Source organism: Podarcis muralis, chromosome 2, assembly GCF_964188315.1.
Source record: "Podarcis muralis chromosome 2, rPodMur119.hap1.1, whole genome shotgun sequence".
In the NCBI taxonomy this organism is placed as follows: Eukaryota; Metazoa; Chordata; class Lepidosauria; order Squamata; family Lacertidae; genus Podarcis; species Podarcis muralis.
Genome location: NC_135656.1, coordinates 20,704,049 through 20,729,506, shown reverse-complemented (window position 1 = coordinate 20,729,506; position 25,458 = coordinate 20,704,049). Strand labels below are relative to the sequence as shown.

The window sequence follows — 25,458 nt, the reverse complement described above, 5'->3', positions numbered from 1 at the left end:
AATCGCGGCGCGCTCTTTTCTCCCCCCCCCCTCCGGAATGACGTAGAGGCAGCCGGCAGCGCGCGCGCCCCGAATAGAGCCGCGCATGCGCGAATAGCTGGTTTGCCGCCCCGCTGGCTGCGCAGAAATGCGAACGTTCCATCCCGCCGTCCTAAAGCGCCTCGGCGGGCCAGCCATCGAATCATAGAATTGTGAGGAGTTGGAAGGGAACCCGAGGGTCATCTAGTCCAACCCCCCTTGAGATGCAGGGATCTTTAACTACAGCATCCATAACAACAACAACAACAACAACAACAACAACAACAACAACAACAATAATAATAATAATAATTTATTATTTAAACTTCGCCCATCTGGCTACAACAACAACAACAATAATAATAATAATAATTTATTATTTAAACTTCGCCCATCTGGCTGGGCTTCCCCAGCCACTCTGGGCGGCTTCCAACAAAATATTAAAATACAGTAATGCATCAAACACGCAGTAATGCATCAAAAACGCTGATTTCCGGACCGTCCGCGGGCTGGATTTAAAAGGCGATTGGGCCGGATCCGGCCCCCGGGCCTTAGTTTGCCTACCCATGGTCTGAAAGTTTCATGGGGGGCGGTGGGGGGGATGCTCTCTATCAATGCGGTTGGCGATAACATTACAGGGGCAGGAACCTTGGAAGCGAGCTGCGCGCACGACGGAGCAGAATAAGGCGCTGCACTGTACGGCAACAGGGGGAGCGGATTTCCATTACCCGCAAAGCCCGGGGAAGAAAGAGGGGGAAAGGAGCCAGCAAGATGTTGCCTTCCCTCCAGGAGTCCGTAGACGGGGACGACAGAGAGCTGGAGAGCAGCGAGGAAGGGAGCGGCTTGCCGGAGGATCGGAAATCGGAGCGCAGCAGCAACAGCTACTATTGCCTGTACGGCTACCAAGGCTGCAGGTGAGGCGGGGTGGGGAAGGGAAGCTGGTGGGCTTCGTCGCGGCGTCCCCCCACCCCCCGGTTCTGCAGCATGCACTCATAGAATTGCAAAGCAGGAAGGGACCCTGAGGAATCATCTAATGTCCCATGCGGGGATCGAACCTGCAACCTTGGCTGCACGCTCCAGCCAACACCCTTCCCTTCTCGTCTTTTGTGGCCCCTTATTTCAGCGTGGCGTTTGGGAGGCGTGCGCCAGCGGCTGCCTTCAATGAATTGGGCTGATCTTTTTTTTCCTCTTTAAAAGCTATCGCCCTTCCCCACATCCTGTGGTACTGAACTCCATTCATCGAATGGCTTCCGCTCCACAAATGCGTCTTAATGCTTTCCCATAAAGCCGGCTAAACTAGCAGCCTCCGTTGGGGAGTGGGGTGTGAAGTAAGCTCTAGTCTGCATAATAAATCGCATGGCACACAGTTTGAATGGCAATGCCCATCAACATTGCCCCATCTCGAACATGACGCCCCCCCCCCCCATGATGTGATCAATTGTGCAGGGCTTACTTGACACCCACACCCACAGATCAATATTTTATTCAAGTTGGCACCCCTCTTTCCTGTTAACCTGCTTCCAGATCATTTTGTACCTGGATATGCCAGGATATACCTGTGACCTTTTCCATGCAAAGCATGTTCCCTTCCCAACACTCACTAATACATAAAGCCACCCCTCCAATTCTAATTCCAAATATGAACTGAAACAGTGGGGGAAAGAGGGAGGTCTCACTGTTGTGCCGGGTTGCGACAGCAAACCTTCTCAAAGCAAACAGCTATCCTGGATCTGTTCCTGCTTGTTCTGATGACCACCCAGAATGATGTGCAAAATGGAACATGTCTTGAGTCAGAGACCTTCCCCATTGTTGTTTTCTGGGGGCCCCCCTCTTCTTCTTGCAATGTCTTTGTGGTTTGTGGTTATATGATTTGTGTGTTTTTGTAGGTGTGTTCATAACTGATTAAATTCCCCCTCCCGCCAGGTTGCACCAGGGTGTAGACAGCGATGATGGGAGCCCAAACAGCACAACAGCTGAAACTCCGTCTTCTGATGATTTCAGGTAAACCAACATGGCAAGCCCATTGAAATTTTCTGAATCCTTCTCTGTTAATTAGAATTTGCATAGCTGTGGCGTGGAGGGATCCTAAAAACTGAAGCGAATTCTTCTGAGCACAATGAACTTTCTGTAGTGGGACATTTCCGTAGTACTATGAGATGGCAATGAAAAGAAGAATTCTTCATTTGGTGGGCATGCTTAGGCTAAGAGTAGCCTAGAACAATCTTTCCCCCACCTAGTGCTCTCCAAATGTTTTGGGCTACAGGGGTTCTCCAACCTTTTTGGGCCCTGGGGACATGTTTGGAAATCTAAGAAACAGTCATGGGGACCATAAAATATCCATTCAACAAAAGGAAAAAAACTGGTGATGCTCAGAACACTGTCCCCCCGCAAACCAAGCAAAACAGTTCCACCCCTCAAAGCAAATAAAAAGCAGATCAAAAAAGCAGGCCACTCGCCCAGATAGTCAACCCACTTCCAACCAAACAGCAAGGGGGGGAAAAGCAAACAGACAATAAAAGGTAAAGGGACCCCTGACCATTAGGGACGTAGGTGGCGCTGTGGGTTAAACCACAAAGCCTAGGCCTTGCCGATCAGAAGGTCGGTGGTTTGAAACCCCGCGACAGGGTGAGCTCCCATTGCTCGGTCCCTGCTCCTGCCAACCTAGCAGTTCAAAAGCATGTCAAAGTGCAAGTAGATAAATAGGTGGGATTTATCCGGAGGGAAGGTAAACGGCGTTTCCGTGTGTTGCTCTGGTTCGCCAGAAGCGGCTTAGTCATGCTGGCCACATGACCCGGAAGCTGTACGCCGGCTCCCTCGGCCAGTAAAGTGAGATGAGCATCGCAACCCCAGAGTCGGTCACGACTGGACTTCATGGTCAGGGGTCCCTTTACCTTAGCAGGCTTCTTCATCAGAGCCTGGCTCTGCAACCAGAAGGAGCATATACTCCTCCGGTCTTTGGTACCGACTAAGGCTATGATCCTAGCCATTCCTACCTAGAAATAACTCATACGGAATTCAGTGGGTCTCACTCCCAAGTAAGTAGGGTTAGAATTGCAGGCTAAGTGGCTAGTCGAAAACTCTCTTAGTCAACAGTGTACTTTGTTTTCATTTATGTAGTCTCTCCTTGGTGGACACTAACTTACCGGCCGAAGCAGAGATGGAGCTGCGTAGCTTCGTTGCCAAACACCTTGCCAAGGGAGCCTTTTTTGAAGGGATGGGCAATGTTGCATCTGTGGAGTTGAGGTAAGAATCCACATGATTCTCTCCGCACCCTGGTGCCAAATTTTTGCAGGAACCACGTGTTATGATTGTGACTTCTGCACAGGCTTCCTTTTCCTCCTCTCACCCCCACCTTTCCCCAGCTCTACTGCAGTTTGCCAGGTGAGCATCCATGGCATGTGAAGAGATTTTGGCTTTCTAAGGAATAAAATGGAAAACAGAGTACATGTGGGGACGGAGCCTCCAGTGGGAGTTTGCACATTGGCTGTAACACGTAGCAACGGGAAATGAATGACTATTTTGTTAATAATAAGCAGTTATCATGTGTCAGATCATACATAACAAAGCTAGCATGGAAACTTAGTTTTAGTCTGAAGGCAACTGCTGGGAAATATCATTCCTTTCTTCTTGTGTCTCTGAAATTTTTGAAGACGGCACAAAGTTACACAATCTTTCGCTTTCAAATTAAAATTGTGATATTAGGGGCAGCTCTGTTTACACTGCCATGGTTATATTTTCTTGCCAGTATAGTGTGCCAAGAGTAGCAGGCATAGGAATCCATAATGCATACAAGCCATGACTCATATTTTAAACTACCTGGGGTGTCAATGTGTTTTAGAGTTTAGGATAGCTAAAGTTATAATGGTTCTGGTGATTAAAAGCAAACTGAAATACATAATCTTCACTAAAATCTTGATTAAAGTAGTACATTTTATAAGTGTGGCAGCAATCCAATCCTGATTTACTTGGGAATAAGCCTGTTGAGCTTAGGGAGACTTATGAGTAAACGAGGGCTGATTAATGAAGTCTTAGTTGATTAATCAAATGGATTTTAATCAATGGACAGTGCAATTGTATCAACTCAGAAACAAGTCCCATTGAGTTTGGTGGGGCCTACTCCCAGGTAAACAGTGCCTGCCATTGACAATTTTTAGAAGTACTTGTTCAAAACAAAAAAATATTCCTTCCAGTAGCACCTTAAAGACCAACTAAGTTAGTTCTTGGTATGAGCTTTCGTGTGCATGCACACTTCTTCAGATACAGAAGTGTGCATGCACACGAAAGCTCATACCAAGAACTAACTTAGTTGGTCTTTAAGGTGCTACTGGAAGGAATATTTTTTTGTTTTGACTATGGCAGACCAACACGGCTACCTATCTGTAACTTGTTCAAAACAGTGGGGGGGGGGAGAGAAGTCCCTCCTTTCTGTCTGAATTGCCAACAAGCCCAGCCCCCCACCCATCTTTCCCATGCTCCCAGAAATGCCTGGATTAGAGGCAAGTAAGCAACAGGAAGATAATTGCATCTGTCATTCACACAAACCTGTTCTGGTCTCTTTTCCTCCCATTTCTACAGCTCAAAGCCTAAATTGTCCTTTTGTCTCCAGCTCCCTTTAATCTCCAAAAGCTGTTTTCAAAATGCATGCCAAAAAGAAAAGAGAGGGTTATTATCAATGGGGTAGCAAAGGTTAGGATAGGGACTTACAGGAGCTGAATGCAAGGAAGAATGGATAAGCCTTTAGCCTGGGAGCCATGAACAGCTGGCTCTTAAGCAGTTGGGTAAGATCTCTTAAATTGCTTCTGTGCTTTCCCCCTACGTTTCTATTGCTTTTGTGTTTTATTTTGTAAACCTGCCCTGCGATTTTCAGATAAAGGGCGGTATGTAAATTTAATAAATAGTAATAATTCTAAAACATTGCTTTGTTTTAAAAATGCCCAACTTGGCTGTATCGTAACTCCATTAAGACATCACCTACAATTTGTTTGCTCTTGAATGCAAGGTTAAGGGAAGGGTGATTTTTGAACTCTTGGGGCAAATTCTTGAGGTACAGCGAAGAAGTTAATGGAGGCATAAAGCAAGCTGTATTGACACTAGATTGAAGTGGCTGGGTAGAATCCAGGCTCTCAATCAACTGCTAGGTTTATAATGTGATCGGCGAGTGGACAGATTATGGTGAGAGATAAAAGAATAAATATCACTCTGTGATTAATTAAGAATTTCTCTTTTCAGTATTCCAGAAAGCCGAGTTGGTTGCTATTACTGCCTCTTCCAACCAGAAAAATGTACAGAAATGGCAAACGCAGAATTGAGCAGCTGTGCTCTAGACTACGTGATCTGTTTTTTGGGAGGCTCAGAGAAGGGACTTGAACTATATCCTTTTATCTTTGTGGATGTGTGTGTGTGTGTGTAAGAGGAGACTATGAGCGGAAAAGTCATTTTTTTAAAGTGGGTAATACTGTGGTTGCTTCATTGAATTCAGCCAAAGATGACAGCATGCAGACCACAGCATATGTATGCCCTGATCATTCTTTTGTGGTTTTGGCTATAAACATCTGAGAATACTGGTTTTGTTTTGTTTTCCTTTTTTTTTTTTAAAGTAGGCCCCATTTTTCCAGGGTTGTATTTGGAAAACAGAAGGCAAAAGCTTTTCAAAAACCAGGCTGAAAGAATTCCCCCACCTTCCAAAGGCTGACCAATATATGTTCACATTTGAAAGTAATGACTTCTTAGTGCAGAAAGAACGTAACAGATGTGCAATGGATCCACAAACTCTATTTCAATCTTTTCCTGAAACGATGTGCAAATTTCATCATCCCCATGTACCTAAATCTATGTAGTCTGGTTTATCATACTTCTGATGGCGCACATCTGAAGGTGTCGTCTGCTCCTTGAATTCAACAATTCCTTGAATTAGATGCATTTGGAGGGCCTTTTTGTCTTCCCACAATAGTTAGAAGTCAAGGGCTGCAGAGCCTGGACCTTAACGTCAGAAACACTTCAGATGCTTTAACAAACACATTGTTTCCTTAAGAGTTTACATTCAGACTTGAGCTTGACAGATATGTTCAGGACCTGAAAATTAACCTGGATTTAGAGGTAAGTGTTGATCGCTGTTGGTTTATGCGGCTCTCTGTTCAGGGACACTCCAATTTTGACTTCAGAGTTAACTACAAAAAAACCTACCAACCTTCATTGGAATATACTGCCTGGGATTTAAATGGCTGCGCAATGGCTTCTAGGTTCTTGTGCTGGGCTTGCGTTTCTCAAATGCAGCTCCCCAGGGCTTCAGGGTGAAGCCACTTCTGCATCTTGGGGGAGTTTCAAGAGCAGTTTGTGATGCTGTGTTGAGGTTCTGCTACTTTAAAGGCAGGAGAGTGACTAAGTCCGTAAAGGTAAAGGACCCCTGGCAGTTAAGTCCAGTTGCAAACGACTCTGGGGTTGCAGCGCTCATCTTGCTTTACAGGCCGAGAGAGCCAGTGTTTGTCTGCAGACAGCTTCCCGTTCATGTGGCCAGCATGACTGAGCTGCTTCTGGCAAACCAGAGCAGCGCACGGAAACACCGTTTACCTTCCCGCCACAGTGGTGCCTATTTATCTACTTGCACCAGTGTACTTTCGAACTGCTAGGTTGGCAGGAGCTGGGACCGAGCAACGGGAGCTCACCCCATCGCGGGGATTCAAACCACCGACCTTCTGATTGGCAAGCCCTGGGCTCAGTGGTTTAGACCACAGCGCCACCCTACATGTGCCTAAAGGAGCTCTTCGGATTTCCACCATTATGTTGCTTCTGCTGAGCTGTTTGATTCAAGATGACAGCTGTTGTCGGCCTTGCATGATTTGGAATTACGAATGAATGCTAGCTGCAAGCTCCGTGAGTAGAGATTGTCAGGAGTCGTTCATCTGAACTAAACTTCACAGTTCCATGTAAAAGTTTCACTCTTTTCAATTTGTTGCAGCAAGATAATCTGGAGACTTGTGTTAAGCCTCTCTTGGCAACTTGGTTTGAGGATTCAATCTGTCCTATTCAGAGAGTGGTGAAGCTTTTCCAGGAGAAACTTTCCTTTGTGTTACATGCTGTGAGTACAGTTTCACACATCCCAGAACGACTTTTCTGTTCAACTCATTGCTTTTTGACAGTTTGCAGTTGCAGTTCTGTTTGCACATGGGAATAGAACTCTGTCAAAGAGAAAAGTCCATTAATAGTGGTTTAGTTTATTGCTGAATTAGCCATGGTGCCCAAAGTAGTAGTAGTAGTAGTAGTAATTATTATTATTATTATTATTATTATTATTATTATTATTATTAATTATTTATACCCCGCCCTTCTGGCTGGGTTTCTCCAGTCACTCTGGGCGGCTCCCAACAGACTAATAATAATAAATAATAATAATAATAATAATAATAATAATAATAATAATAAAGCAATCAAACATTAAAAACTTCCCTAAACAGGGTTGCCTTCAGATGTCTTCTAAAAGTCAGATAGTTGGTTATTTCCTTGACATCTGAAGGGAGGGCATTCCATAGGAAGGGTGCCACTACCTAGAAGGGCCTCTGCCTGGTTCCCTGCAACCTCACTTCTTGCAGAGAGGGAACAGCCAGAAGGCCCTCAGAGCTGGACCTCAGTGTCTGGGCTGAATGATGGGGGTGGAGATGCTCCTTTCGGTATACTGGGCTGAGGCCGTTTAAGGCTTTAAAGGTCACCACCAACACTGAATTGTGATTGGAAATGTACTAGGAGCCAATGTAGGTCTTTCAGGACCAGTGTTATATGGTCTCGGTGGCCACTCCCAGTCACCAGTAAGTAAACCTCAGTCTAAGCAGAGGACGGACCAGGTGTTTGGACCATTGATCAGGAATGTAGGTTTAAAAACATGTCGGCATTTCTTTTGTTCAGTAATGCAAGGTGAGATTAAACTTCCCACTTTAAAATATTAAATCTTGCTTGATGACTCATACAACTCTTACTTCTTCTGCTGCAAATGAGGTTTACTTTTACGTGCTTAACAAAGACACACAGCCAAAGACAAATCCATTGATTTTTAGAGAGAGGAAACATCCATTTGTCCTTAGAGAGCAAGAGAAACAGCTTCTCTACAGATGAGAGAGAGTCTGGTAGGCAGAGTATTGAGTTTGGACCCGGATGATGTGAGATTGAAATCCTGTTTCGCCAGGAAGCTCCCTAGCTTAATGGTCAACATATATCAAATAAGCCATGTTGTAAAGATAAAATAAGTGGAGCGGGGGATATTTACTTTGAAGAGAAATTGTGTCGGTTATCATCATATACATGACTGTGCAGAAGTAAATCTCACTAAATACAGTGGGACTTAATCCCAGGTAAGTGGGTGCAGGACTGCCGCCTAAGTCTACATCAGGTGTGACTCGCCGGAAGTTGTTGGGCTTTAGCATCCCTGACCACTGACCACGTGGCCGTGGCTGATGGATGAAGGAGTCCAGCGATATTTGAAGAGCCGCAGGTTAGCCACTCCAGTCTACCTCATTATACAGAACACTGACATTATAACTTTCCCGTTTCAAGGCTCTGAGTTGCACTCCAGTTGAAGTTAAAGCGCCCGATGAAAGGACAAAGAAGGATATTAACAGGTAAGAGAAAACCACCCGTTAAGATTGCCTTTCCCATAGGTAGCTTGGCTTGTTACACGGCAGCTGCCTTGCCCTCTCCCTGCCTTGAGCTTAGTGATGAACATGTTTTTTCCAAAACGCATTCTTTCTCAGGTTCCTTAGAGCTGCGAGCCTTCAAGATCTTGTCCGGGAAGCCACAATGACTTCCTTGTGTGTGGCAATGACCGAGGAACGACGCACGCCGGTGGTGATTGACTGCAGTGAGCCACAGCCTCAGTTCCACAATGCAGGTGAGATTTGCAGGCAAGAGAGGTTTCAGGCATATTATAGGTGGTGTCAGTCTTCAGAGTGGCCAGCAATGGGAAATGCTTGGAGTCTTCAATGTTGCTTATTGCTCTATCACTTACTGCAATATTGCTCTGAAATGACACTTGTTTATTTTGGGATGATCTCTCCGTGCCACAAGGGTGATCCGGACACACAATCTGGGGTGTGGAGTTAATCTACCGGTTTTGTCCTCCAGTCATCCTCCGCTTTAGATCACATTGCAAAGCTCGGGTTGTCCAATGGTCTTCTTGTCACGAGTTCTCATTATGGACCAAGGCTACGGTTGTGATTAAATTGTCCCATGTACAGTTTATTTCTAATTCTAATTGTTGCTTTTTAAGAAGCACTGGCAAATTGTCAGGCTGCTGGACTGCAGTTCAGGTTTTTTTTGTTTTGTTTAACCCAAAATAAATTTAGAATAGTGAAAGATCATCGTGTATTTATCTTATTTTTAAAAATGATCTTCATGGTGCACTTTTGACTTGGAGCTATGCTACGTAGCCACAACACAGAATAGGGTTTCCAAACGTCCAGAATTTCCAGGACATATCCTGAATACAGTGGCACCTCAGGTTACAAATGCTCCAGGTTACAAACTCCGCTAACCTGGAAGAGTTACCTCGAGTTGAGAACTTTGCCCCAGGATGAGAATGGAAATCGTGTGCCGGCGGTGCAGCGGCAGCAAGAGGCCCTATTAGCGAAAGCACGCCTCTAGTTAAGAACAGTTTCAAGTTAAAAACGGACCTCCGGAACGAATTAAGTTCGTAACTAGAGGTACCACTGTACAGTGGTACCTCGGGTTACATACGCTTCAGGTTACATACACTTCAAGTTACAGACTCCGCTAACCCAGAAATAGTGCTTCAGGTTAAGAACTTTGCTTCAGGATAAGAACAGAAATCGTGCTCTGGCGGCGCGGTGGCAGCAGGAGGCCCCATTAGCTAAGGTGGTGCTTCAGGTTAAGAACCATGTCAGGTTAAGAACGGACCTCCGGAATGAATTAAGTACTTAACCCGAGGTACCACTGTACTGCAGTCAGAAGCAGTGTCCAGGCGGAAATCGCTAAAATATCCGGGAAAATAACAACAAATGGGTCCAACAACTTTGGCCAACCTACCCCCACAAAAAACAGTAGCACCTGAACATCACAAGAGCCCTTCTGGATCAAACTGAGGGTCCTTCTAGTCTATAGCATTGTTTCTCCCTCATTAGCCAAGCGGATACCGCCACAAGCAGCCATCCTATAGTCTTGCCCCCAAACAATGGTTTACTGTGCCGTAGTATTTTCCCAGTTATAAATATGCCAGATAAGTTCATCTACTTACATGGCACTCATGAGAGAGGGCAGTTGGCCTTCTCGCACCATTCTAAGGCTATGTATTCTGCATGCTTCCATTCCTGGATGGCTTAGTTGGTAAGAGCATGGTGCTCATAATGGCAAGGTTGCAAGTTCGATTCCCGTATGGGACAGGTGATCCTCAGGGTCCCATCAACTCTACAATTCTGTGATTTCTAAGAGGTCAGCACTTGCCTCCATTCTCCCCTCTAGCAATCACAAATGGCTTTTCATATATCATTTTCTTACATCGTACGGATCGTGTTTCTCATGTTCTTTACAGTGCTTATAAGGAGAAGACACAGCAGCCCTTTGGAAATTCCTATAATACTTTCTTTTCTTTCCAAATATGTCTCAGGTAGTGACAAATTCTGTGAATACTGGATGCAAGCATTTCTCAATGGCTCCGAAGGGGGAAATCCATTTCTCTTCCGACAAATACTGGAGAACTTTAAATTGAAGGTAACACATTATTGTTATACAGGCAACCCCCCATTTATGTGGGGGTTATGTTCTGAGGCAACCACCCATTTAAGTGAAATTGCCTGTATTTGAAAGACCATCGAAAAAGCCTGCAAACACCCTGTTCCGCCCCTTTTTGTGACATTTTTGGGCCTCTTCTGGTGCAATTTACACATGCACAATCATGCACATTTCAGACACCCCTAAAATGGTCACTACCTATAGTTGATTTGGTGGAAATAGGATAGATTTCTGGTTACCTTCACACACTGCTTACGAATTGAGGATGAATCTCGTTCACTCTGGCAGTGTTTAATGTTGGGACCCCTGACCATTAGGTCCAGTCGTCACCGACTCTGGGGTTGCGGCACTCATCTCACTTTATTGGCCGAGGGAGTCAGCTTCCAGGTCATGTGGCCAGCATGACTAAGCTGCTTCTGGCGAACCAGAGCAGCGCACGGAAATGCCGTTTACCTTCCCTCCGGAGCGGTACCTATTTATCTACTTGCACTTGACGTGCTTTCGAACTGCTAGGTTGGCAGGAGCAGGGACTGAGCAGCGGGAGCTCACCCCGTCATGGGGATTCGAACCGCCAACCTTCTGATCGGCAAGTCCTAGGCTCTCTGGTTTAACCCACAGCGCCACCCGCGTCCCTGTTGTTGGGATGGCTCCAAACTATTAGCCAGTTTAGCCAAAGAACTATGATAACAAGACACAATTAGCACTCATCTGAAGTGTGTAACAAAATTCTTACTGGTTTTTTATATCCCTGGATTACTCCCTTTGCCTTTCCACATTCCATGGACTGGAATCTGTGTTTTAGCATACATTAATCTGCAACCAGATACTATGAACAGAATTTTTTGTATAGAAGAAAATGAACTGTATGCTCTAGGTAAGTACCATAAAGGTGGCAGCAATTGCTGGGTCTAATCAAGTGAAATTTAGACTGTGATCCTATACCTACTTACCTGTCCCACTGAAGCTGAGAAGACACACATAGGATTGTACTCTGGAAACCAGTTGAGGATAAAAGTGCATAAAATGGATTGAGCCTGTTGCTTTTGAGGTCACTATTTTCAAATTAAGGATAAGCTATTCCTACGGAAGGGACGCGGGTGGCGCTGTGGGTTAAACCACAGAGCCTAGAACTTGCTGATCAGAAGGTCGGTGGTTCGAATCCCCGCGACGGGGTGAGCTCCCATTGCTCGGTCCCTGCTTCTGCCAACCTAGCAGTTCGAAAACATGTCAAAGTGCAAGTAGATAAATAGGTACCGCTCCAGCGGGAAGGTAAACGGCGTTTCCGTGTGCTGCTCTGGTTCACCAGAAGTGGCTTAGTCATGCTGGCCACATGACCTGGAAGCTGTACGCCGGCTCCCTCGGCCAGTAAAGCGAGATGAGCGCCGCAACCCCAGAGTCGGTCACGACTGGACCTAATGGTCAGGGGTCCCTTTACCTTTACCTATTCCTACGAAAATTCTTGTTTACTGCTCCCAGCGCATATATTGGCATGGTATAGACAGGATCCCTGAAACAGCTGCATCTGTATGTGCGTTGGTACACAATCAGTTGCAATCTATAAAAGCAAGATTGGCAGTCATATCGAGCAGCTGATTTGCACGGGGAGTCAATCCAGCCCCTTTGCTCTGAACAGCTGATCTTGTGCTATTGCCAGTGTTCATTCTAGGCTGCATGCACAGAGTCGCAGTAGAGATACTGGAGGAGGAAATGTCCGCAATTTGTTTACATGTATAGTTTCTTCTCCATCTAAGAGATGCACATGACCATCAAACGTTCGCTGCTGTCTTTCTAGGCCATACAAGACATCAACAACCTGAAGCGCTTCATCAGGCAGGCAGAAATGAACCATTACGCTTTGTTCAAGTGCTACTTGTTTCTGAAGAACTGCGGCAGCGGAGACGTCCTCCTGAAGATTGTGAAAGTTGAACACGGAGAGATGCCGGAAGCCAAAAACGTAATAAATGTCCTCGAGGAGTTCATGAGAGAGCCGGTTTGTAATCCTTCTCCTGAACTTGGGGCTACTTACACATTGTAGAATTAGTGTGTCTGTGGGAGAGAAGGAAATGTTGCTTTTCAAACAACCAGGTGCACGCTTTGCAGAGAGCTGCACTTGGTTCTAGCTCCTCGCAACATTTGATCCAAGTGTTCAGGAAAAGGCACACTTCTCTCAAATTTAAAGCGTAAACTGTGAGCATAGACCAACAACCCAAGTTTGTAATGAGCCTTAAAGTGGCCAGAAGGTGGGTTTATATTCTGAATCCTCATTTGTGAAATAGAATTCGCTGTTTCATTTGTACTTAAAAACTTTGGACGATTAGAAAACTCTTGCATTTCCCCTCTTTTGTGGAAAAAGAGTTCTCTTTCATTAACTTATTATGTGAAAGCTAATTACTTTCTTTTCTTACTTTGGGAATAGGAGGTTATATCGTTTGAAGTCTTCCACAACTGGACCAAAACCGCATTTTCATGTCAGTGATGGTATTAGGGTTACCTATTAAGAAAATAGTTAATTAAAGCAACCCCAGTGGATCATGATTCAATATTCAGATCAGGTTTAAGAATATAAATTTAAGAATATAAACTGATGAAAGATTGATCACATATAACACTTTAAAATTATAATATTATATTATCATCAACTGTACTTTACCTGCAGGTCCCAGGGTGTGTTACAAAAATGAAACGGTCAGAGCAGATTACAGTGAAACGACCCAAAAAAATTCTGCTTTGTACTTTGCTTGCGCATCACGATTTGATAACTGATCCAGAATATCTCTGTGTAGTTTCCGAATGCATTTGCCTTGAGGTTGTGTCTGCAAGACTGTAAAAGCCAAGTACCTGGAAATCTGTGCAGACAACCAGATTTTTTAAAAATGAAATCGGCTATTGCCACCTTTCTCCCAATACCCTGGAGTTTAAAATAACCTGGGGTTGTGAAATGAGGGAGCCCTTTAAAAGGTAACCTGTTTGTGGAGGCTGGCACCACTGCTTTTTCAAGCTCTGGGGTGTTTAGAGATGCAGTCTGAGGTTCCTCTTAGAGCAGCTGCTGAGATAAAATTTCCCACGCATGTAGGCCTATTTATTTATTTATTTAGACGCTGCAATCCTTGCCACCAGACATTTCGCCCGGGAAGGTGGGGTGTATGTATGTGGGGATTAAATCCAGTCCCCGCCCCACAACCACATTCGTCCCCCTGAAGTCAGTGGGAATAGAGCTTCTTTAAATGCACTACATACGCCCAGCTCTGTTGTACATGTTTCTGCAGTGCACCACCTGTGATATGTTTGTGTGCAGAAGAGCGATTCCACAGGTGTATTCGCCCCAGACTGGATAGAAACACTCAGTTTTGGCCAGATATATCTAGAAACTGCCTCCGTTCTCGATTTGCCTATATTTTGTTTAATGGAGAAATGTATCGCGAGAGGTTCAATCATTTTTCACTTTTCTTTAAAACAGGGCTACTTCTAGTTTTCACCTACTCAGGGGGCACAGTCCTTCAAAAACACATTCCCCCCTCCCAAAGGCCCCGATTCAAAAAGTTAAATTTAAGTGCCGTAATGGGCTCTGTGTATAATATACGCAGAAAATTGGCAGTTTGCTCTGACCATCCGCTTGTAATCCAACTTGGATCGGCATAGTTAACAGTCCTGTACTGGGGGGGGGGTGAGTTTTCCTAGCCTGTGACTTGCTCTTAGGCAATCTTAGCGAGAGATCTGCATGTGGCTACTTAAGTTTATGGATGGATGGCCTCTGCTAGAGCTTGGTCCGAAAGAACCGGGCTAAAGCAATATCCGAATCCAGATTTCAAGACTAACGACACACCTGTCGAAAGAGCTGTTAATTATAGTTGCAATTGTAAAATGTGGACAACCCCCCCCCCCCCGCACACAAAAGGAAACCTTTACATGTCGCTTTTATTTATTTATTTTTTGGCATGTTTATATCGACCACCATGTTAATAAAAAGAGAAGCAGCTGAACAGTAAACCTCAAATAGAACCCGTGCACAAATAACTGTTGGAACAAAACTATAAAGTATGTACACCATAGAAAAATATTTTGACGTTACAGCATGCTACTTTGCAAGTACTGTGTGTGCTCTAATAGCCCTTGATGGGAAAAGCATATTCTGTTCAGCATTATTATTATTTTTTAAGGCAGAATTACTTCATTTGGTGCTATGACGGTTAACTATGGAGGGAGGTACTAACAGTGTAAGCAAAAGAAAGGAAAGCTTCATCGATCTAGCTTTATTCCGTAAACTTAACAGACGCTGTGGGGAGGCAGGACGTGCTTGGTGACTAATAGAGCTATTAAATTTGGTGAAAAACAACATGTTTACTGCATAAATTCAACCCGTGAAATTCTGTGTGCCTTGTAAAGCTCTCTGTGTTACCAATTTGTATTCTGGTTTGGGATTCTGGGAAGAACTCTTTCCAATTAGAAATCAGTGATTAATTATGGTATTAAAATGCATTTCCCTTCAAGCAAGTTTGCTTTTGTTTCACTTCTGTTTGTTACTGTACCGAATGGTTGAATATAATGGGTGAAATTCAACATCGCACTATTACAAATGTCAGCTGGGTTCCCCTGACCCCTCCTTCCACTCCCTTTTTTGGGGGGGGGGGAGGGGGGAAGCCATCTTGTGGAAGTCATTGCACAGGGCTTCTGCTGATGGGTTTGTTAGGTGAATCCCACCCCTAAATCTTTGTGATAAATAGGTTCTTCAGTTTGCACTAAGCAGATGAAAAGAGGCTTGCAGCAAGAAGTGCTAAGATGCTTCTTACCATTGTTGAGTTTAGAAGTTAGCTTTGCATGTGAACAAACCTCAGAGACATTGCAACAATCTGCCCCACTCGTAAACTTGAACCTGCAATAGAAGGTGACCTAGGATGTTAGGAATGTGTGCATCCACTATCACACAAATGATGTTTCACTTGAAAGGCTTTTGGGAAGATGGACACTGAAGATTGGGCAGTGTGCCCAATATGAGCTGCTTAGAGAGTTTATGTGCAGGACTAGAATAGTACTGTAAAATTCTTCCCTCTTCCAGGCTTGTAAAGTCGTTTTGGAGTCAAAGAACACCATCCACACATTAATGCAGGGTCACAGAGACCTGGTACAAAGATAATAGGCCTGTTTCCAAACCTGGTAGTTATGGTGAGATGGCAAATGTGTGTGGCTGAATTTGTGTGGTTGAGGCCGAGTTAGAAACCCAAATTTTCATTCTATCCTGAAACCAGATGAAATACGAGCACGTAATCCCAAGAGTCTTAATATGCATGAGGTTTTCCCCCCGTAACTCTGGTGTAGATTTATTTCAAGTACAGTCAAACCTCGGTTCTCAAACAGATCCGTTTTCAAACGTTTTGGTTCCTGAACGCCGAAAACCCGGAAGTAAATGCTCTGGTTTTTGAACCTTTTTCGGAACCCGAACATCTGGTGCGGCTTCTGCTTGAGTGTAAGAAGCTCTTGCAACCAATCGGAAGCTGCGCCTCCGTTGTCTAGCGTTTCAGAAGTCGAACAGTCTTCCAGAATGGAATATGTTTGACAACCGAGGTTTGACTGTACTCGATTCCATTTTGACTGTCTCTAAAATGTGATGCTGCTTTGTAAGTTGATTAAGTGGGGAAAGCTTTGCCCGTTTGTAAATAAGTTCAGTATTGGTTAGACACAATTCTACTTAGCGGGAAAGACCAGGTCAGAGTTTGATGGCACTTGATAAAATTTTAGCAGCAAGTTTTTTCTTTTTTGGATAACATTTGCAAAGTTCAGCTGTGCTCATTTCCACACTGGCTAGAATTGGATAGGGACACATTTCTGCATCTGAACCAAAAGACTCATTCAGCTAGTTGAGTCGGAGGCCCAGGTGGGTATCACAATTTGGGTAGGGCTGCTTCTGCAACCTTGCCAGTTGGGGCATATATTTTAGAATTTTTATTCTATTTTATTTAATTTAAATTTTATCATCTCTCCCCACTGTGAAGTTTCCACCGCAGCTGCTTGCCCTGCTGAAAAGCCAGGACAGCTTTTTCAATTTAAGTGTTAAGTTTAAAATGTAAATCAAAAAGTGACTTCTAAGAAATTATGGCTGCATAAACACCATTGTGTTGGTAGCCATTAAGAAACCATTCAGCCTCAAATTTTAGATATATTAAAACAGAGACCCATGGTTCCTACTCCGTGACCAAAACATCAAGAACATCAAAGTTTCACACTTCTTTTTTGCGCCCATTAGTAGATTGGAAACTCTTTCAAACAAACCACAGTTCCCTGTGATGTCTAGACTTTGAACCCTGGTTTATTTAAACAAGGGTTAGTGAAAACAAACCAGGATCAAGCTGTGGCTTCATATCCTGGTTTGGTCACTAACTAGAGGTTAAACAAACCAGTTCCTTGAGTTTTGACATTACATAAAAAATCCCTTAAAGGTGAAATGAAAGTTTCTGATAAGCTACAGGTGTCGAAGAAGAGAAAAGGGAAATAAGTGCAGGAGGCCTAAGCGTTCCTGTTAAATCTGAACTAGGCCAGAGACAGTCTACACCAGGGTTTTCCAAACTTGGATCTCCAGCTGTTTTTGGACTACAATTCCCATCATCCCTGACCATCGGTCCTGCTAGCTAGGGATGATGGGAGTTGTAGTCCAAACACAGCTGGAGACCCAAGTTTGGGAAACCCTGGTCTATACTTTCAGTAGCAAATACAGGCCTGGTCACCACTTTCTGAGCTGCAAAATTGCACCCTGGATTGTGTTCAGTGACAGGTAGAGAAAGCACACCTGAAACATTGGAGTTGCTTAACCCTTTCCCACCTGCCACATCATGTAGTAGAAAACCGCTTCACTTTCCTTCATGTGCTTTGACAGAAAATTAATTGGGGCCAAATGGATCTGCAGGGGAAAGAAGGTGGGATGATTGAGAACATACACATCCAATCCATTGCTCCCCCCCCCCCCTGCAAACTGGACTCCCAATAGTACAGATGAGCCGACAAGAGCATAATCAAACCTTGCAACATATTCCGCTTCCTTTGCCCCATCTGTCTGATTTGCTGAAGCCCACTGTGTGCAGGACTGGATTCTACGTCTAACATGCCCAAACTCACTGTGCAGATCTCAGTGCACGGGCTGATGTCATGGGGGGTTCTGGAACAAATTCTTCATTTATCTAGGGATTTCTTCCAGGACCTTAAGCCAGACTCGACATAGAAAGACAATTAATAAACACGGCCATCTGCTTCTATATATAGAGCAGTAGAATTAGTCCGGAACAGGTGCATGAAAAATCTAATTTGAAATTTGTGAACACAGCCTTTAGAAAGAGTAGCTACATAACGCTGCCCGGTAGATGTCCCCGTAGGAGCTGAGCAATCTGTCTCTCGCATCACCCTTCCCCGTCAGTTGCTCTTTAAACCCTATGCTGTAATACTTCATTATAAAAGAAAAGAGCGGATGTGACAGCACGTTCTGGTTCTAAGTCCACGTTTGCCAGTATGAAACCCTGCATGTTCTCCCTCACCGACGCAGCATTTTAATTATTTTGAATATATTTAAAGGAAGGCTGAGTCTACGGCGCAGAGATTCTGGCAGGAGCAGAGTTAAACACGAAGACTTTTTGTGACGAGGCTAAGACTCGCTGCAAGACGCAATTAATCTACAGCAGTCTGCAATGTTGTAAGCTAGCAAGGACATCTGGAGGTAAAGGAGAAAATTATCCTCTAATCACTCATTGGCGCAGCGATATCCCAGAACGACTGGGTGACTTTAAGAGGCAGTTTAACTCAGAACGGCCTCCATTCGTGTGCGATCTGAGTGGCAAAATGTCTAAGCTTTGCAGAGGCATTAGCTAGAAACCTTGCAGAAGATTTCATTTGCCTCAGATGCAGGGTGGGGGTTGTGGAGGAGAACTGCAAACTAGATTTGGGGTTGATGACAGTCATAAAGGATATGATGTGAATAGGGTGAGATCAATGAGAAGTGTTTTCGTCTCTTGCCCTTGCTCCATGATGGAGTGTCCTCTGCTATGGTTGGGGGCAGATTATGTGGTTGGGAAGCAGATTTCAACCTCAAAAGTAAAATGTTTTATCTGAGCCAAGAGCCTCATTATGCAGGAAATTCTGTTCACTGCAGCACTGAGGTATAGTTCTCATAGGCACACATGAATCAGACCACTGGCCCATCTAACTCAAGACTGTTTACACCACTTGGCAGCTGCTCTCCAGGGGTTTTCGGTCAGGGGACATTCTCAGCTGTTTTGAGAAGCCAGGGATGGAACCTAGAACTTTCTACATGCAAGCCAGATGCTCTGCAACTGAATTTGTCCCTTCATGAAAAAGGAGGTGAGGAAATAAACCTGTTTGGGGGATATAGCAGGGCAGATGGGGACTTGATTGAATACTGCTCCAGACAGATAAATTGGTATGTCAGGGAGAAGACTAGGCTCAAATCCTTTTCCTTGACAGCTAATAATAATTTATTATTTATACCCCACCCATCTGGCTGGGCTTCCCCAGCCACTCTGGGCGGCTTCCAAAAAAAATATTAAAATACTATAATACATCAAACTTTAAAAGCTTCCCTAAACAGGGCTGCCTTCAGATGTCTTCTAAAAGTCTGGTAGTTGTTGTTCTCTTTGACATCTGGTGGGAGGGCGTTCCACAGGGTGGATGCCACTACGGAGAAGGCCCTCTGCCTGGTTCCCTGTAACTTGGCTTCTCGCAGTGAGGGAACCTCCAGAAGGCCCTCGGTGCTGGACCTCAGTGTCCGGGTAGAACGATGGGGGTGGAGACACTCCTTCAGATATACTGGACCAAGGCCGTTTAGGGCTTTAAAGGTCAGCACCAACACTTTGAATTGTGCTCGGAAACGTACTGGGAGCCAGTGTAGGTCTTTCAAGACCAGTGTTATGTTGTCTCTGCGGCCGCTCCCAGTCACCAGTCTAGCTGCCACGTTCTGGATTAGTTGTAGTTTCCGGGTCACCTTCAAAGGTAGCCCCACGTAGAGTGCATTGCAGTAGTCCAAGCGGGAGATAAACAGCTAACATGAAGTGGGGATTATTATTTTGAGGGAAGGAGCATTCAGTCATGTGGGTTGCAATATTGCCCATACCTGCTATTTATGAGAACAGGGCTTACGAGTGATTCAGAATATCATCCATGCTACTGCTGTGTACCCACCTCTCACTTTTCATAGAATCATGGAATCATAGAGTTGGAAAGGACCCCACAGGTAATCTAAATCCAGTCCCCTGCAAATGCAGGAATCTCAACTACAGCATCCATGACAGAAGGCCATCCAGCCTCTCCTTAAAAACTTCCAAGGAAGGAGAGTCCACAACCTCCCAAGGGAGACCGTTCCACTGTCAAATAGCTCTTACTGCCAGAAAGTTCTTCCTGATGTTTAGTCGAAATCTCCTTTCTTTTAACTTAAAGCCATGCTTTCCCAGGTGCAGATAAGTCACGATGAAACGTTTGCTGTTTTGGTGTCTGTCCCGAATCTGAAACGGCAGCAAGGCTCTGCAGGCTGTTTTGTAAGTTTACACTTCCTTCTACTAAAGCAGTAGAATTGGCCACTCTGGCATTTGGTATCCCTGCATCAAATCACTCGCACAGGACCTCCTTTGGGCCTGTGGATCAGGACATTGTCACATTCTAGAAGCATGATCCCTAGCCTTCTCTAACTTGGAGCTCTCTGGCTATACTGTGAAGCCCAGCCGTCCTCACCAAATGGGCAGCTCTCCCTGAGTTCCCGGCAAAATACACACACACACACACTCCAACTCAGATACACACCTTTCATAATGATGGACATTTCACTAGTAGAAAATAACTCAGATAAGCATGTAACCTATAGTCATCATAGGTCCGTCACTTTGTTTTTACCTGTGGAGAGATAAAGCCCAAGTAGACGAGGCTTTGGCTTCATAATGGGGGGGAAAGCCTATGACAGGAAAAAGGGATTCAACGTGAACTCATTGGATTAATGAGACTGGTGCCAAACTGTGTGCCGATCACTCAAAAGCCTAAGCTTGTCCCTGGCAACAATCTGTGAGCATATCAAGGCAAAATTCAAACACCAGCAAGACCTCAGAATTCTGGTTTCTTGATTGCATCTTCAGCTGAGTCAGATTTGAGCTCTGTAATTCTTATCTTCCATTTAACAACCGCAAGCAAGTGAACTGTAAAAAGGCTTTCTGCAGGACTCTGGCCTTCTCCTAATAAACGGAACATGTGTCACATAATGAGTGGCAATGCGCCCTCCCCCCCCCCCCCAGTTTTTCTGCAGTAAGCAAACCAGGTACTCAAAATCAGCTGCCTTCTAAGCACCAAACCTTTAGTGTTGCCAGTGTTCCTGTTGGATGCTTCCCGGTGGGTGTTTATTTTGGGATGGGTGCTCCACATCCATGCGTATTTTTTGCTGCATCCTCATGACACTGTTGTCATCTAAATGCCAGCCTACATTTTTCTCCCATTTAATCCAGGTTAACCCTTTCTAGGGGGAGTCGATTAAGCTAAAAGAACAAAAACAACCTGTTGCCAATGACCTGACTCCACTTGCCATATCTGAATGACCGGTTTGCAAATTTAGACCGTGCCTGAAGTATGCAGAGTATTCTGTGAATAATGTAACCAGGCCACCCACAACTAACCTTTCATCTGATGAGCATTGGTGCAAAGGTTTTTTGTGTTCGATGATCTCCATCCCCAACTAAAGGGCAGTCTTGTTCTGGGCGTGGTTGTTTGGCGGTGGTAGTTGAATTTCCAAGTGGCATGCCACTGCGACTGGTTCTGGGAACTAAAATTACCAGGAAGCAATGTGATAAGGCACATATGCATGGCCTCATCATTGTGCATGCATCATTAGAAGCTAGAAAAGAAATATCCAAAGAAATGAGGAATGATTTCTGGGTTTTTGAATGGTTAGTGAGAAAGATCAATATTACTGGGCTGCTTCCAAATACAACTCCAGAGGATTTGACTATCACTACTAGAGAAATACAGTAGTACCTCGGGTTACATACGCTTCAGGTTACAGACTCCACTCACCCAGAAATAGTGCTTCAGGTTAAGAACTTTGCTTCAGGACGAGGACAGAAATCGTGCTCCGGTGGCGCGGTAGCAGCAGGAGGTCCCATTAGCTAAAGTGGTGCTTCAGGTTAAGAACAGTTTCAGGTTAAGTACGGACCTCCGGAACGAATTAAGTACTTAACCTGAGGTACCACTATAGTATGAGACAAAGAATAACAACTTTAGAAAAAAATGAGAACAAATATTGCCCCTCTTTGAAAGATGTATGAAAAAAGGAACGGCTAGGAATCGTACAATTCTCCCCTTTCTCAGGACTGCTGTAGTCCCTGGGCTGTTATGCTAGGATCTTTCTGGTGTGCTTATTTGTGCTGCAAAATGGACATAAGGGTTATTTGCAACAGACAGCATTTGCTGTCATTTAAGTTTCAATTTTAGTGTGCTTCGCATGGAAGTCACCAAGCACTTTAGATATGTTAGCTCATTTGGCAGCCACAATACCGAACTGGAGGAATCAAATTAGGACTTACCCTGCTTGCTTGCTCAGCTCTGCTAGCTTCCTGCCAGCATGGCCTCTTCACACATTACATTTCAAAATGCCTACGTACAGTATCTTAAGTGTATGACGGAATTGCCATTTATGAATGCAGCAAACATGCGTCGTACAAATACAGTTGCCAGGGAACGAGGCACAAGTTGGCTTGTCAGCAGGCCCCAGTTTGTCCTGGGTATTGTATGAAATGGCTTACACCACCCATCTTTTAACATGTACCCATTATCCAAGTTTAGAGCAGCCATGCTGAGCTTACGTCCAGGAACAGGAGCTGGCACAAAGACCTATGCTTCTGCTGATTTATATAATTGCAAAGCTGCAAAGATTCATATAATTGCAAAGCTGGTACAGAAGCCGCTCGCATCATCTGCTAGGTATGATCTCATCCCTTCTTTTGCAGAACACCCAAGATCCATCCCCTAGTTTTCAGTGAGGCAGTAAACCTGTGTCTGGGCTGCACCACTTTAGACCGCAGGTAGGGGCTCACACGCTCGAATGTTCCAACACACAAAATCGTTTTCTACATAGAAAATTAGATGCAAAGGAGAAATGTTCTAGCACTGCCCTCTCCCTGGTACCTAATTTTCTAAGTACAGGGGATTTTCACATGAAAGCATTCAGTCATGTCAACTAATACTTGTTGCTTGAAGTGGTACAGGTCAGGTGTTGCTTTACGCCAGGAGTGAGGTACCAGCGGCCCTCCAGGTATTGTTGGACTCCAAGTCCCATCAGCACGCCAATGGTCAGGGATAATGGGAGTAAGCCAGCACATCTGGAGGGCTACAGGTTCCCCAGCCTTGGTTTACTCCAGAACATGCAGTCCTCTGGATGTTGGTGGACTACATCTCCCATCATCCCTGACCATGGGCTATGCTGGTTGGGACTAATGGGAACTGGAGTCCAAAGACATCTCGAGGGCCATAGATCTCCTTCCCGTTTTACTTTAGCAAGAACTAAGCCCTACTCGAGGTACTGTCGTCAAATGCATCCCTGACCCACTTGACCCTCTAACCGTGCAATCTTCTACATGCCTACTCAGAAGGAAGCTCCACTGAGTACAGGACTGTATCTAAATTACACCTGCAAAATTCATAAAGCAGCATTGCAGCCCAGATGGCTATTTTTCAAAACACATGAGGCAAAGGAACCACGTCCACATTTTCCAAATAAGAACTGCGTAGAAATGTTTGTTGGGGATGTGACTGAATATGTCTCCCTAGGTTGCAAGAACAACACCCCAAAAATCAAAGGGGCTGTAGAGTTGTGGTCTCTTGTCTTGTCCAGTGCTATAGACGGGAGATGAAACATCCATTATACGCTCTGTGCGCTGAAATGTTCTGGAGTAGCATAACTGAACTAAGAGACATCTAGCAACCCCTTCCCAGCCAGCAAGTAGATCTTGCTCTTTTTTTTTAAAGAATGTGTAGGACCAAGGAAGAAAATAAGAGGCCAGAAGAAAATAGCATGATTGTCCACAAAAAAACAAAACAAAACAAAACAAAATATTCAAGTGGTCTGCAAAGTATTCAAGAATGAAAACCCAGTCACAAACTCTGAATATCTAATTAAATATGCAGTTGTATTTAGCAACCAGGTTAAAGCACTTTCAAATCTTTCTGTGCAATTTGGTTTGTCCTTTAGTTGAGAAGTGGCCTCTACCACTGGCAAGTTGTGAACCCATATACGCTGAACCCCTTGGAAGATTTCTGTAAGACCTGCTCCTCTTAACAAGGCAGCAGACTTGAGGATCTGTCCAGGTTTACTGGGCATCAGCAGTGGCACTGAAGAACAGCCTGACCCGTCAAGCCAAGCATCCTTGGCTGAGTGCCCTTTTAGTTAAAGGAAGCAAGAGCTTTTCCCTCATGGCCTGATGGATGGCTCTTGTAAATTGTGAGTATGGTAGAAGATTAACCTGGAAAAATGTAGGCAACCCAAACAAAATTTCACTATGTGCATTAGCGTTCACCAGTATGTGGTGTTAAGTGTCCTGTTAGACAAATATAGGGCTGAATTGTCAGCCTTTTTATCATGAAAGCAACACCAAGCTACTTGCATGATCAAGGCCTGGTCCTTATGGACTACGGCGATACCTGCAAATCTCCATGCCCAAATCTCCTTCCAAACAAGCTTCTATTGGCCAGGCCCTGCTTAGGTCATCGTTTTCCAATAATATGGTCACCTCCTAGCCATGCAGCATATAGTTTCCCCCTCAACTTGTGCCATTTCAGAAGATGGGTTTGCTTATATCCTGTGATATTCATACAAAAATAAACCCTCCGTTTCAATCCCACCCCACCCCACCCCGCCCTTGAAATGGAGCCGGCAGATGGGAAGTTATCCATTTGTCCTTGAGAGCCCCTCGACCCAGGATCTCAAGGAGGTGGAGGTAGTTTCAGGTCCAACAGGCTATAGGCGAAAATGTTCCAGAAGATGGCAAAGAGAACAAACACCACATACATGGAGACAAAGATCCACCATAAGGACTGGTCTTGGAGTCTCTGCTCATAGTTCCTTAGGATGACTACGCCTAGGGTGATTCCAACAGCAACGCCCCCAAGGTGGGCGACAAAACTTGGGTGTGGGCATGGAGGGTAAGCGGATGGGTAGAACCTCAGCCACACAGCTCTTCCAAATTCAAAGCTCACTGGAAGAGAGGAGAAACGAGAGGTCAATGGTCTTGAAAGTGCTTCTAGGTTGATTTCCAGATATTTCAATATATTTTGGCAGTTCTGTTTTCAAATTATTATTTTTTATCAATGAGAAAATCCAAAGCGTTTAAATATAATTGTGCACTGTTGTGCAACGTTTTATTTGCTATGGTAAGATCCCTATAATACTATTATGAACCCAGTTTTAATATTTCTGTAAGTAGTTACATCGATCATTTACCGTATTTTTCGCTCTGTAAGACGCACCAGACCACAAGATGCACCTAGTTTTTGGAGGAGGAAAACAAGAAAAAAAATATTCTGAATCTCAGAAGCCAGAACAGCAAGAGGGATCGCTGCGCAGTGAAAGCAGCAATCCCTCTTGCTGTTCTGGCTTCTGGGATAGCTGCGCAGCCTGCACTCGCTCCATAAGACACACACACATTTCCCCTTACTTTTTAGGAGGGAAAAAGTGAGTCTTATAGA

General features: G+C 44.6%; 2 protein-coding genes across 10 annotated transcripts in view; one reads left to right on the top strand and one right to left on the bottom strand.

The window, feature by feature from the left end:
* The first annotated feature begins 706 nt into the window (after nt 1-706).
* Nucleotides 707-15,236, top strand: C2H17orf75 (chromosome 2 C17orf75 homolog). Its single transcript, XM_077923980.1, has 11 exons — nt 707-932; nt 1,942-2,019; nt 3,136-3,261; nt 5,248-5,390; nt 6,059-6,114; nt 6,974-7,093; nt 8,560-8,624; nt 8,757-8,893; nt 10,625-10,728; nt 12,542-12,739; nt 13,166-15,236. Exons 1-11 carry the CDS (start codon nt 790-792, stop codon nt 13,223-13,225), a joined length of 1,230 nt encoding a protein of 409 aa, XP_077780106.1. The 5' UTR covers nt 707-789; the 3' UTR covers nt 13,226-15,236.
* The window catches only part of RHBDL3 (rhomboid like 3), a 143,351-nt gene continuing 132,551 nt past the window's right edge, over nt 14,659-25,458 (bottom strand). For all 9 annotated transcript variants that reach the window (XM_077923975.1, XM_077923974.1, XM_077923972.1 and 6 more), the window contains one exon: nt 14,659-24,968. In XM_077923975.1, coding sequence (XP_077780101.1) covers nt 24,697-24,968 — 272 coding nt within the window. In that variant the 3' untranslated portion in view covers nt 14,659-24,696. The remainder of the gene's footprint in view (nt 24,969-25,458) is intronic.

Excerpts from the sequence above, each read along its gene's own strand:
- C2H17orf75 (XM_077923980.1), top strand. The coding sequence starts at position 790 with ATGTTGCCTTCCCTCCAGGAGTCCGTAGACGGGGACGACAGAGAGCTG. Across the intron at positions 5,391-6,058 it reads AGAGAAGGGACTTGAACTAT|TCAGACTTGAGCTTGACAGA; the intron begins ATCCTTTTATCT and ends AAGAGTTTACAT. Across the intron at positions 10,729-12,541 it reads TGGAGAACTTTAAATTGAAG|GCCATACAAGACATCAACAA; the intron begins GTAACACATTAT and ends CTGTCTTTCTAG.